The sequence below is a fragment of the Acanthochromis polyacanthus genome, chromosome 7, assembly GCF_021347895.1.
Source record: "Acanthochromis polyacanthus isolate Apoly-LR-REF ecotype Palm Island chromosome 7, KAUST_Apoly_ChrSc, whole genome shotgun sequence".
In the NCBI taxonomy this organism is placed as follows: domain Eukaryota; kingdom Metazoa; phylum Chordata; class Actinopteri; family Pomacentridae; genus Acanthochromis; species Acanthochromis polyacanthus.
The window spans coordinates 26,864,518-26,878,688 of NC_067119.1; the positions used below are offsets into that span (position 1 = coordinate 26,864,518).

At 43.1% G+C, this 14,171-nt stretch overlaps 1 protein-coding gene across 1 annotated transcript in view; it reads left to right on the forward strand.

The window, feature by feature from the left end:
- The window catches only part of rorb (RAR-related orphan receptor B), a 23,880-nt gene continuing 9,709 nt past the window's right edge, over positions 1–14,171 (forward strand). The window contains exon 1 of the mRNA XM_022202655.2: positions 1–379. Coding sequence (XP_022058347.1) covers positions 373–379 — 7 coding nt within the window. The 5' untranslated portion in view covers positions 1–372. The remainder of the gene's footprint in view (positions 380–14,171) is intronic.

Here is a 14,171-nt window from a genome sequence, read left to right on the forward strand (position 1 = left end):
CTCTTCCCTCCTTCAGCCCGCAGAAAACTGTGAAACCCTCCCATAGAGGTGAGAGCGCAGATGTCATGAGAAAAGCGGCCACACGACCAGAGCGCACCGACCGACGCACCGACCGACCTCAGCCCGCCTCCCTGCGCCCCGGTCTGGGATGCTCTTAGCGCAGAGACGCTTCCACTCAGGGCAGCCAGTGGACGTCGACGCAGATCACCTGCACTCTTTTCGTTCTTGTTGTTCTTTTTAAACCGAGGATCTTTCTCCCCCTCACCTCCCAAGCAACCCTCCCCTTGTTTTTTTTAAGTGTTTATGTTTGTTTCTTCATGACTGCTGCTTTGGGAAGCGAGCACCAGCACCAGCTCCAGCAACGCCAACACGATGCGAGGTAAGACCATCATCCCACTGCTCCCAAACACCGCCGCACTTTCCCCAAGCTTCCATCCCGCTGAACACACACACTCACGTATCGGCTGAACGTGAACACATACGAGCTTTTATCATAAATTTGGCCTTGAAAGTTTATTCTAGGGGGGGTTTCGGCTGCAGAGCTGTTTTCATCACTTTTTTCCCCCTATCTGAAACTGTGTGTGGATTTCTCAGCAGCCATCCTCACTAGATAAAAGTTTATTTGGATCCCTCTGCACGTTTAGATCCAGAGTGTGTGATTGTGTGTGTGGAAGAGGCCTTTGGGTTTGTTATATTTTTTTTTCTCTGAAAATCCATGCGTAAAGCCAAAGGAGTCTGTGATTGGAAATGAAAAGTGGCGCATGATATTTAATCATTTGAGCTCCACTCCACAGAAAATGTAGCCACATGTGATGAGACAACGTGCTTTTAGAAAAAAAACGTATTATTATTATTTTTAAATTTGTTACGTTCTCGTGATTAACTTTACTGAATGTTTTAGGGGGAGGCTACTTCTCAAGCGTTCCACTAACCCATTTCCATAACGCTCTGCAGCGCGCCGGGGATGCTGAAATTCAATGTCAATGTCGTCCTTTGCGCGCACACACACTGTCTCACACACACTCTCTCACACACTGACACTCATACACACAAGTTAACACAGCTCATTCCACTCTGACTAAGTCTTTCCTTGCAGTTAAATTCCCTCTAAATCACAAAATGCGTTTTTTTCGTTCCTCCTTAATCAGTACCTGCAGTTTCTCAGTGGTTAGTAGTTCAACACGCATATTTTTTTCATATATTTAACCTGTTTATACTCAGCTTTTGGATTTGTTTTATTTGCTGTTCTCCGTGCTGTGCAATTATCACCACGTTACCACACTCTGGAAGGTGTTGAACTCTAATTTATAAATCATTTTGCTTTGAATGGCTCAACATCCTCATGCTGCTCTTTAAGTCAATTACACAGGATGTCTGGATGTTGGTTGAATCAGAGAGGAAACAGAGAAAATTTGAGATTTTTATTTTTTATCCACCTGTAGAAACTTCACATAAAATGGAAAAAAAAAACTCAGCATAATAATCTGGGGGAAATAATCTGTCATCAAATTAAAATACAGCTTATATTTGCCTCATAATAAATCACACACTTTTACTGACTTTTCACATTAGACTGGGGCAAAATTCTAATCAGATTTTGCACTAATAGGCTAATAAGTGTGCAGATCCGAGGATAAACGATTGGCCAATGTTATTACTTAACAGATTCTTGCAATTAGCACGATTTATAAACTAAGTATTAATTATAATGATAAGAAGGAATACACTGACCAACAATGCTATTTAATAGGCTTAAGTTAATTTCAATTAAGTCCTTACTTGAAATAAATGTTTGAATATGTAGCTAGAGCAGGTGATCTATCTATCTATCTATCTATCTATCTATCTATCTATCTATCTATCTATCTATCATGTTTTTTGAGTCTGAATGTCATATCTGCTGCCTCAGCTTCAGGCCATCAAACCTTGGGCAAGTAAAAACATGAGAAGGCAAACACCCCATCCTCTCTCTCGCTCTCTGTCCCATGGCAAACTCCTCTGTCGTGCACCTTGTATTTTTTCCACATTTTAATGGGCCTTGCGACCACTCTCGTGCGTGGGAGGCTTTGGGGGGTATACCAAAAGCTCCTGCTTTCACTTTATAGCCATGGTTGGCAGAAGAGGCCCCTGAAGCGTCTCTCTCACCCCTCTTTCACCATGTCTCTCTCTCTCTTCCTCTCTCTCTCTCTCCCTCTTCCTCTCTCTCCATCTTCCCCTCTCCCTCTGCACGCCCCAAAGGGTTTTGTCAGATAGAATTAAATCAGTGTGGGCCGTGCGGCCCCCACTCCCAACCTGTGTGCGCGCGTCTGTGTGACTGTGTGGAGTCTCGGCTGCCCTTACACAGAAATGTGCTCACAACCACAAGGTTATAAAAAATAGAGGCCCCTCATGAGCCGTGGTAATTATCATTTAACAATAGCCACAACTCCTGAAGCCCTGACCGAAGATGATGTCACCCCATTGCCCAGCCTGGAAAAGCCAGAGAAATAACAGGCGGAATATTATCATAAGGGCCTTTTATGCATCTCAGAAAAACAGAGCATTGTGTCTTTTTTCCAGTATGGCTCAGTGATGTGTAGGATGCTGTAAACAGGATAATTATTTCTGCATTTTCAATGGCAACATGGTGATGCTGTGCTGTCAATGATGTTCCTTTGAAATATATAAGAAAAAGGTTGTGTAATGAAATAACATTAGTAGCAGTGGCAGTATTTATTTATGATTAGTACAACCTTTTGGCGGAATGAGAATTTCTAAATAGACATAAAAATAACAAAATAATAGCAAACTAAATTTTTTATTATTTTTTATTTAGATAAGAATCATTATATTTACTGTCATTATGTGCTATTTAAAAAAAACCCACAAAAAGTTAAATTTTGCAGGAATAAGTTTGATCTAAAAGCACATCTAACCCCATGAGCTCTGTGCCTCTGAGACGTCTGCTAAAGAAAGCCAAAAAAACATAGAAACTTAGAAGTGCGAGTGTTTGTCTGCAATTTACAAACACAAATTGACATTGTAGATATGATTTTTTTGCTTGTCAATAGTTTCCCATTATTACAGTGGCCCTTGCAAGTGTCCCCATTAGTCTGTGTCTGTCTGCTTTGTGTAAGCCGAAGAGCTTTTTCACCACATAGATGCACACGGGTCAGACAGGTCAAAGAGTTCAGCGTTGGAGGGAGCAACAGGAGGGGCTCTCAGCGCCATTTGATCTCCTCTGTTCACGATATTTGTTAATCGCAATCTCCCACGCTCCTTCAGTATGGCAAAAAGGTAGGGTGTCAGGAAGAGGCAATAAAGTAGGAAGGTGATGAAAAGTGGCGTCAAAAAAAGGACAGAAATGAGTAAAAATGTCAGGTTGGAACCAACAACAGCTAATTTGTGGCGATTACAGCTCTGGCATTATTAATATCACCTTTCAAGATAGCATCCGCTCACATATAAAAGTGGAAAGCACTGAAAACACACACAAACAGCTGCAACACTACGCATGACGGCCTCATGCCAATAGAATTAGTCCCATCCTGCTTTGCTTTGGAGGCTTGTGTGAGCATCGATTTGTCCAGTTCAAAAGCATCCCAGGATCAATTTTTAGCCAAAGCCAACGGAAACAGGCTGTTTAGATAAATCTATGGCACATAACTTGAATGACTTTAGACTAGATTTAATGTTTATGAATAGAATTAGATCATAAGTAGGGTTTATAAAGATTTATCATTGATTTTGTAATCTTTGGGCGTATTATTTGTTATAATAGTAGACAAACATTACAACCCTGCTACCATTTAGCATTTACAAGCATTGTGGAGGCTAGTGTATAAACAGATGAATGGCAACACAATTGAATTAATTTAAAGACATGTGAGATGTTGTAATAGTTGACAAATAATGCGCATTAACATCCGTTCTCAACTACTTTAAAGTGTGTGATATGTAATTTATCACATTATATAACGGTTATGAACACAAAAGAGGTGAAGTTAAAGCAAAAGGGTTAAAGCTTGCCCCAAAAGATGATTAAAATCATTGATGGGGAGTCTGACTAAATCGCCTCTTCTTACCAATTTTGCTAACAGCACCAACAAGCTGACATGCTTCATGGTGATTGATGAGGCAGCCCATGTAGGAGCAGCAGGCTGGCGCACAGTTATTTTCAGCAAATCACTGCTCTCCACTGTCGCCATGAAATCACTTGTTGCACACTACAGTGGGCACCTGGCCTGAGTGAATCTCCGGTCGGTTTGCAGTGCTATCATCAGAGCCTGTGTGGTCTTGTTGTGGAGCTCAGTGTTGTTGATTGTGTTGTTTATTGTGTGTTTGTGCTGACTAATGGCCCAGTGTTATGTAAGAAGAGAGGAGAGATTACCCCAAGCTCATGCAGGCCACACTGTTAATCCCTCAACACAGCCCTACTGACTGACTGAGGTACTAATAGAGGGCTGTTGCGACACACACACACACACACACACACACACACACACACACACACACACACACACACACACACACACACACACACACACACACACACACACACACAATCTTACATTCAGGACTCACTTCCCACTGTCTCTACACCTGTCCTCTGATGCCTCACCTGGTGTGTCTGCCTGACCTTTAATTTTCTAAAGCCTTCTACCAAAAACATCCCATCATGCTGTGTGTGTGTATGTGGCCCGGATGATACCTCTGTGGTCCCACTGAGCCGCTATCATAGCCCGTGTTTGTTTAGCGTGCGCTCAGTATGCAGTATGTTGGTTTTATCCCTCTGCGGCTGTCTAGGGCAGTCTAGGCGAGCAGTTTTTCCTCCTCAGTCAGTTCCCTCTCTCTCTTTTTTCTTAAATCTTTACACACACAAAAGCGTGGGCTACACGGCATGCTTCAGTTTGTGTCTCCACTTTATCTTAGCCGGGAGGGATTTCAGCCTGAACCACTCCTAAACTCTAAATCTGCCTTGAAGTCATAGAGTCCTCTGACAGCTCCTTCTGTTTTGTCAGTTTTACTCATCCATGAAGGCAGCATGTCTCAGTGGACGCACAATGATATTCAATATTCACATTTCCCTCCGATTTACATTGAAGTAAAAAACCGGGGGAAGAGGGTGACTGTGCTTATTAAACGCAGAAACCGACTAAAATATGAACAGAGAGACAAAGATATCGTTGGAGGGGAAGCTTTTATGAAATATGTGCTTATATCAAGAGCAGGAATTATCATATTATCACAACCAGTCTGGTTTTGTGCACAGAGATACTGAGTGCACTGCTTGATAATCTGAAGTCAGAGAGGATGTTCACCTGCACTTCTACAATGAACTCTGGTTTCAAGAGTCACCGCCATGTCGGAGAGCTACTGTTGAATTAATGCAGGAGAAAACAGCAGTTTGGCCACTTCATGAATTAAGTCTTTTTATCTATGAGGGAAATTAAAACAGGAGACAAGCAGAAAGTAGAGAGGGTAAACTGTGAGCGAGTGAATGAGTGAGATAAGAAAAAAAGAGGGCAAGTAAAAGAGAGAGAGAGAGACTTAAGAGTTATATAATAGTGCAATCGTGGATGTGTGTGTTTGCTTGAGCAAGACCGAGCGCCTACGTGAAACTGTGATCAAGGGTGGACGAAACATTCAGTTTGTGTTGACTTGCATGCACGCCGGCACACAAAAACGCACACAGGTACGAGCCATCCTGTCCTCAGATTGCACTTGTACTCTGTGGCACACTTGAGCAATGAATAACGCCAGCACCTGGAATAGTAGCATCCAAAGTCCACACTTGCAAGCGAGCCTAGTAGAGTTTAGCTCACTCTCAAAGCAGATCAGTCCATATACTGAAGTGTGTGTGTGTGTGTGTGTCAGTGTAACATGCCAGACTTTATACATAATCATATTTACATACAGCAGATGCAAAAAGAAGCAAATATATGCATATAAAGGCTCTTTTATGGGATAAAAACGTATGTCTGAGGCAAGAAAAAAGTTTTAAAGTAAAGCTGTTTTTCTAACAGAACTGATTGCTTGAAAGTACCCCTGTTGTTGCTACATTGACTATGTTTGCATAAAAAAACGCAGAATTTCTGCTTATAGTTCCAATTTAAGGTGTAAAGATGATAAATGCAGTGATTCTTTATATACACATTAGCTATCTGATATCGCTAAAAGCCTCCTCTCTGTGAAGGTGCTCAGTGCTGGCAGGTGAACAGCACGCAGCAGCTACAATAAGCCTATAATATGACTTAGCCTACTGCGGCATCTTTTCTTAATGACAAAGATTAGCCTGTTTTAGTGCTTGTAATCTCATTGAAGGGACTCTTATTAGGTCTACCTTTCTTTCTCTCCACATCCCCCTCCTTCTCTGTCTCGCTGTGTCTAAAGCCTGAGATACACCTCATAGCCGTGTGTGTGTGTGTGTGCACCGCGGTCACATGTGTGTGTGTACGTGTCCTAAGTGGTGGCTGTTGACGTGAGGTCTCCCGCCATTCATTCAAAGAGAATGCAATTATGAAACCAAGACTGCTGCTGCTGCTGCTTTTGCTCTCAGATTTAATGTTCATAACGCATTCTGTTAAATCATCTCACTAGAGAGAGAGAGAGCAAGAGAGAGAGAGAGAGAGCAGGTGAAGAGCAGAGCCAGCTGGGTCGAGCCGAGCTGAGCTGTGTGATAGTCTTTGTGATCAATTTGCCTCTGTGAGAGATGCCCCTGGGGCCACTTTGGGGAGAACCTTGTTAGGCTGAGTTAAATTGTTGCCTGAGGCGAGCTATTAGCGGCCATCCCTGAGAGAGGACACACACACACACAGATACGCACACACACACACATATATATATATATATACAATCACACATGTGCGTACTCACACGCGCGGCTGAAACACACAAACCTCCCTAAAACACACACAAACTCAAATGGGAACTCATTCATATGCTCAGATTCACTCTGAAGCACTTCGCCTGTGTCACTCCGACAGATACATAAACTCACAGGCAGTGGGGTGAGATCCTGCGCTTAAGTAGCGCCAACATCGTGGCGATCTGTGTTTGACAGGTGTTTTATGAGGAAACACACTTACTGGCAACTTCAATATGTGACTGCGGGTGAAAGTTGAATGCGTCAGTGTAATATTTAACTTTAAAGATCAGGGAATTGATGAGGCACGACAAAAGCTAAAATGCAGTTGCATTCTGAGGAAGATGTGAGAAGTTTTTGTGCTGAAAATTGTGCAACATGCAAAATAATCAGTAACGATCTTTCGAATCAACTTGTCAGAGCGTAATTTTAAAAAATAGGTGCTTATAATGTAGATGAGGCCAGCAAGGCAATAAACATACTGTAAGTACTGTTGTTCTTATTTCTTAATTGTTGAGCAGTTTAGTGCCCTGCCTGGTTTTCTTTGATTATATGTTTTGCATTATAAATTAATTATCTACAGAGTACTGAAAGGTGTCAAATACATGCATTAAAATTTAGAGGACTGTAGGAATAAAGTGGTAAAAAAGGAAATACTTGATATAGTAATTAAGTGGCTGCACTGCTCAGAAACAAGTCCACATAGTATATTAAAGCCTATACATGAGCAATTTCAATAACATCCTCTTAGATTTGGAAGGAAACAAACACACAATCACACCTTCCATCCTTCTCTCAGTGATTTCATTCTATTCACACTCTTCATCAATGCTTTAAAGTCCATTCGACTTCTCTTATGCTCATGTCCCCATTTCCTGATTTTGACTGACCGCCGACTCTCACTGTAAAGAACGTGACTCCGGCAAAACTGAGGGCGAATTTCTCTCTACCTTATGTAAGAACTGAAAGCAATTTTCCGTCTGTCGCTCTATGGATGTCCCTCGCTTTTATTTCTCTCTCCACACTGGGATAGCCACCTTTCCTCTCCCTTCCCCCTCAAAGACACAAACGCACACACACACACTGTCATCTGCAATTAGGCTCAAGAGAAACACCATAGTAGGAGGAGCAGGAGGTTAAGGGAGGATGGCCGCCGCCAACGAAATGTTATTTTCTTATCACAGGAATGAAACGGCGGTATCTCTGTGTGTGTGTAATCTCAGTGTGTGTGTGTGTGTGTGTGTGTGTAAACGTATTGTTCTCTGCACCGATTCCCTTCACGCAAACAAAGCGTGAACGCTGCTCAGTGTTTTAGCAGCTCAGTGTGCACACATGCATGTCTGCTAATGTGAGGATGAAAGCGTGAAAGGAAATTAAAAGAAATATATGTAAGAGAGAGAAACAGCTCTTTTGTGTGTTTCTGCGTGTGTCTGCATGTTTGCTTCATCTCGGTGTGTGTGTGTGTGTGTCTGTGTGCATTCTCATGGCTGATTTCAACATAGTAATGACCAGATGCAGACCTCTCACACTTGGACTTGTTCCTTCCACTCTGATGCACCCTCGAAGTCCTTAAGGAAAGGTCAGAGGCCGTCAGGGTCCTACAGGTCACCCAGGGGGCTGGAATGTGAGCACACGACTTTTTGTGTGTGTGTGTGTGTGTGTGTGTGTGTGTGTGTGTGTACAGTGACCATGAGAGGCAGATCTGAGGAGGCAGATAGGCAGACTCTGTGTGTGTGTGTGTGTGTGTGTGTGTGTGTGTGTGTGTGTGTGTGTGTGTGTGTGTGTGTGTGTGTGTGTGTGTGCTCAGGCAGGGGTTTGGTTAACCCTGTGGATTTTTTCCCACGCCTCCTTCTTCCCTTATTTATCAGAGGACACATGCTGCATAGGTGGGAGACTCTGTGTGCTCATGTGTGTGTTGACGGTGGGATGGAGGGAGTGCAAGCATAGAAATCATACCGTAAAGTCTGCTTTTTTTTTTTCAAAGTGGTCTGCAGTATTGCATGCATTGAAGCATATCTGACCGTGTCTCTGGGAGCATGTTGGGGTGTGTGTGTGTGTGTTTGTGTGTCTGTGTGTGTGTGTGTGTGTGTGTGTGTGCGCATGTGAATCGATGCGCTGGATGACAGCCAGTGGCCCCCTTCTGTTCCCTCTCCGTGGCGTCCAATCACGCCACGGCACAATATTCTATGAGCAAACTGCAGCTGATCCCAGACCTGCTATCTGAGCAATTACCCAGAGTGCTTTGGGGCCGCATGGCAAGCTGGACAAGCTCATGCCCTCTGACATACAGCATGGGGGGAGGGCTAGAGCGACTGTTTTTCGGACTGTTTGTGTGTGTGTGTGTGTGTGTGTGTGTGTGTGTGTGTGTGTGTGTGTGTGTGTGTGTGTGTGTGTGTGTGTGTGTTGGCAAAGTGTGGGGGGGGGGTTGATGACGATGGAGTTGATGGGAAAAGCGGAGGTTGGGGGTAGCGAGTGTATGCTCATGCAGCAACACTGTGACTGTCTACGTTACAGACTGGACAAAGACATGCTTGGCGGCAAGGGATGGAGATAGGGGGAGGGGAGATGGGCCCACTGCATGGCATTATGATTATTATTGTCATAGAGTGCACAGCAGACTGTACAGACAAAGAGAACCTGTGCAAGGCTGTGTCACCTCAGAGTCAATGAATATGGACGCTTTATGTCAGTGTGTCAGCGTTACGTACATCAGTCGGTTCAGGCCAGGTCTGCGCTCAGATCAGGTGGAGTCAGGGATGATAACCGCAAGCGTAGACTTCACTGCTGCCGCTCAGGGCTGCAACTAATGAATATTTTCACTATCGGTTAATCCACCAATTATTTTCTCAATTAATCAAGTAATACGTGCTTCTTAATGCACTAAATAAAGGTAACAATCAGGCAATCAAACAGCATGCGTAAAACGATAACAACAGCATACATGGCCAGATATGGAACCCTAAATGTTTGGTATTGGTCAAATTAGAACTAAATTTTACTGGAAAACAGACAGAATGAGATGACCGAGGAATGACGTATAACAAGGATCCCTCAAGCAGGGAACTTTCTGATTACATGGTCAGCGACTTCCCAAACAAAGTCAGCACTATATGCTAATGTGTGAATCACAAAGAGCAGTAAAGAGGACATACAGTGTGGAAGTCAGATGAAAGTGAGTAAAATACATTTTATTTTATTCATTTCTTTAAGGAGAGCAGACAGTCCACCGCTCTTCGTTTTTTTTTTTTTTTTTTAGATGTTTCAGACCGTAGAAACTGACAGGAAAGAGAGAAAAGTATGACAGCACGCAGCAGAAGTCCGTTTGAAACCATATGCAGTGGCAGTGTTTCATTGATTTTAATGGGACAGTATGATGTGGAAACATGACAGGAGACACAGGGGAGATAACCCAAGCAGCACTGCAATAAGCTATTCCCAGCTGTGTGCATTAATCCACTCAGCGATCACGCCACCAAAAGTTTTCTCGGTGTTTTTCATCATCGGCAGAGAGAGGGAGAGAGGAGGGGGGTAAAAAAAAAACTCTTGTACCTTCTCTAAGCTCTATGAGACAAGGAAGACAGAGCTTCGTTGAGAGATGGAAATAGATCATGAAATGCAGAAACTGAGATGATTTCCCAGTCACACAGCCACTTACAGCGAGGAGGAACACACAGAGACGAATGAAAAAGTCAAACAGACTGAAGTGGAGTGGATGGTGAACACTGATAGCATAATTCACAGTATAGAGACATCTAAGACCAGCGCCGGAGTTGTACAGATTTAACAAGGAGTGGTGGGGGGTAAAGTGCTGATCTCCTTCATTTTCCCAGAAGATATCTAGTTAACTGGGAAGAAGCTATGCATATTTTTTAATGAAGTAGAGATACCACCCACATTCATCCCCAACAAATCAACCCCTGGGACTACAGTAGGAGTCGTGTTTGCATTTCTGAAGTGGCTTACACTGGCAAAAGTTATGGTAGAAAGTGATTTCAACTGTTCTATAAACTGCGATACTACGACACCAACCTCTAGTGAATACTGAGTGATTGTTACTGAAAGATATAGCGAGTTGCTTTGCATATGCTTCTGCTGTAGACCCAGGCCGCAGGCTGAATGAATGAAACATGCATGTCCAGTCTGCCCCTTTGGAAACACACGCACACACACACACACAGACTAAGCTTGTATAGCAACACCTAGTGGCCTTAATTTGCTGTTACACTATCAGCACAGACAAGAAGAACCTCCCTTTTAAATAGCCAGCATGTTCTGAGTGCATACATGTGTGCACAACTCTCAGCAGCCATGTGCATGAGCTACTTATGCGCTTTATGAAGTATTGCTAAGATATTGGTGCAAGGCTGCTGCTTTTTTTTTTTTTTTTGCTGCAGAGCAATGTAGATAATTAGGACTCTATTTAGAGAAAGGGCCAGCCCAGGAAATACACAGGAGATCCTCACTTCATTAAAAATCAATTATCACAACACACGTGCCAGTGCAACACAGCCCTCATGGCCACAATCAGCCACACACACACACATGCACACACTCATGCATGTGTGAAACTCTCACATTCCAGCAACTATCTTTGTCTTGTTCTTTGTGAAATTCAACTCCAGTTAGTTCTCTCTATCTTTCTCTCTCTCAAGAGATTGTGCAGGCCTGATCCTCCTCTTAGCTTAGGAATCGCCAGCGTTGCAGTCCCGCTCTTACATAATAACCTCAGGATAAAACTCGTGCTCCCGCCGGCTGAGGACGCTGTCAGTCACTCCAGCTCCGGCTGGGTCAACTCAAGTCAACTTCTTCCCAACCGGCTGGGTTGAAAAGAAGTCCCACCCACCCCTGTGACAGACATGTAGTCAGGATCAAAGCGGTGGCCAATAGCAGAAACGAGTGGCTTTTTATATCCGGGTGTCGTTTGTCGAGACTGCTTTTCTCTGCTCTGTTTTAGGATTTAACTTCTACTGCAGGTCTAAAGCTGCAAGTTTGCTCCTGTAACCACAAAAACTCCAATGCTTTATCAAACAATCAAACTTTATTTGCATAGCCCTTTACAACAGCCCAAATGGTGGCCAAAGTGCTTCACAGTGAAAAATAAGAAAATAACTTAAAACAATACAGTAACCTAAAACAGGCCAAACAATCACACTCACAAGCAAATTTAGAATAATCAGTTAACCTCAGCACATTTTTGGACTGTGGGAAGAAGCCGGAGAACCCAGAGAAAATCCACACATGCACAGGGAGAACATGCAAACTCCATGCAGAAAGATCCCAGGAAGGCTGGGACACGAACCAGGGATCTTCTTCCACACCACACCACTGTGCAGCCCATAAAATATACAATAAAACAATGAAATACACAGCAATAGTAGCAGTAGTAAAATGTCAAATGCCGCTAGGTATGAAAAGCCATTTTAAATGGGAAGGTTTTGAGTTGTGATTTAAAAAAACCTAGGTCAGTGATCACACATCCTAGAGTTGAAAACAATGAGAACACATCTTCCTCTAAACACCCAACAGTCGACCCAACAGAACACGCCTGAATTCGGTTTTCAACCCCCCACTGCAGCTCAAGTGCAGCACGGCAGCAGGCATGTATTGTTGAGTGGATGTGGAAGTGGGAGTCCTTTGGTAAACACATCACAAGCCTCCTCTGCTGAGAGAGGGCGACAGGACGAACACTGATGATACGGCGAGTTGGCTCCACACACTGATGACATCACTTCCTTTACAAGTGTGACAGCTTAGCACATCATTGCTGTGACAGCCAGACGAGTGCAGCGAGTGGGTGGTCACCCTGGCAACGGCAATGCTGTCATGACCGTCTCCCTATATCCTACCTGACAGTCCCCACTGGCGATGAGCTCAACACACACACACACACTCAACAATGCACACACCCACACATGCACACACATATTCAACAACACTTTGTCAAACACACGTAGACATGCACACATACTTTATCTTTCTCTGCGTCGTTATTTATAAGGAAAGCTCTCCCTCAAAACCATCCCTGAAACACACACAGGAACAATACACATGCCCACACGCCCATGTTCTTTTAGGCATAATTATGTGTTACAAAGAGGAGTACAATTTCCCATAGGATAAGAAGACATACAGCAAAGATATAATGTAATCGCTGCAGAGAAACAATAAATACGCACTCCTCTAAAGTGGAGAAATGTAAGGAGCCTTTTCTAAAAATCTACAGAAATAATAACTATGTATATCCACATCACACAGCAGCAGGTGTGGGCTGAACAAATTCAGACTGCCTAAACCCAGTGAGATTAACTTGTTTCATGATTAACATTTTAATCAAAGAGTTTGACTAAAAGTACTGAGAGTAGAAAGCACAAAGAGTGAGAGGATTTTGAACGCTGGGAAAGAAGATGGTAAAAGCCCGACTGCTGTACCATTGTCCTGCCCTCTGTTTTCTGTTCGTATGTGATCTGTTGATAACAGTCGTGTCCCGCGTGCAACTGACCTGTTTTACAGACTATAAATAGCGTGTTACAGGCCACATTCATTGACAGCTCTGTGTATGAAGTCTTTTTGTCGTCCCAGTCCAGTGCTCTGCTCTGACCCAGTTTGGAGCTGGCTGGCTGAGAATTGGTGGAAATGGGTCACATCTTGGACCTCACCAGGACTCAGAGTGTGAGCTGCTCCACCTTAAGACCACAGTCAGACAGCATGTCCATTTGCCTCTTGGTCAGAGAATCACAGACTGCGGCAGACACAGTGATCTAATGTTAAGTCAGAGCTACTGCAAGTAGACTCTAGTCTTACAAAGAGATAAATTGGCTGACTAACGGCCCTTTCACATCTTGAATATCCAAGAGAACATGTATAAAAACACATTATGAAACTGCCATGAAGGAGCGGACATGGTCCAGTGGCTCTTAATAGCCACCAGGGGGCAGTTGGGCAAAATTCTGAGAAGAATAAAATTGTTATCTAATGATTTTAACAAGTTAATTTTTGATTTAAAGAGAAGACCAAACAGACTAAGAATCTATTCACATATCTAATCATATCAATCAGCTGGTAATGGCAAACAAGTTGTGAAACTCTGTGTATACTGAGGCAGGTTTGAGGACATATAAAAATGCTTTATTTTAGTAATTTCTGTTTCAAATTGATTTTCATAAAATGGCAATTACCCGGTTAGAAATGCTTAAAATTATATCTAGCCTATAAATATGGAATATATTTCATTTTAGTTTAGTTTAACTCCAGATATAAGATTATTCTTACGTCTTTGAAAGCCCATTTTCAGTGTATGTGCAGTGCAGTCTCACATCTAGTTCAGTAC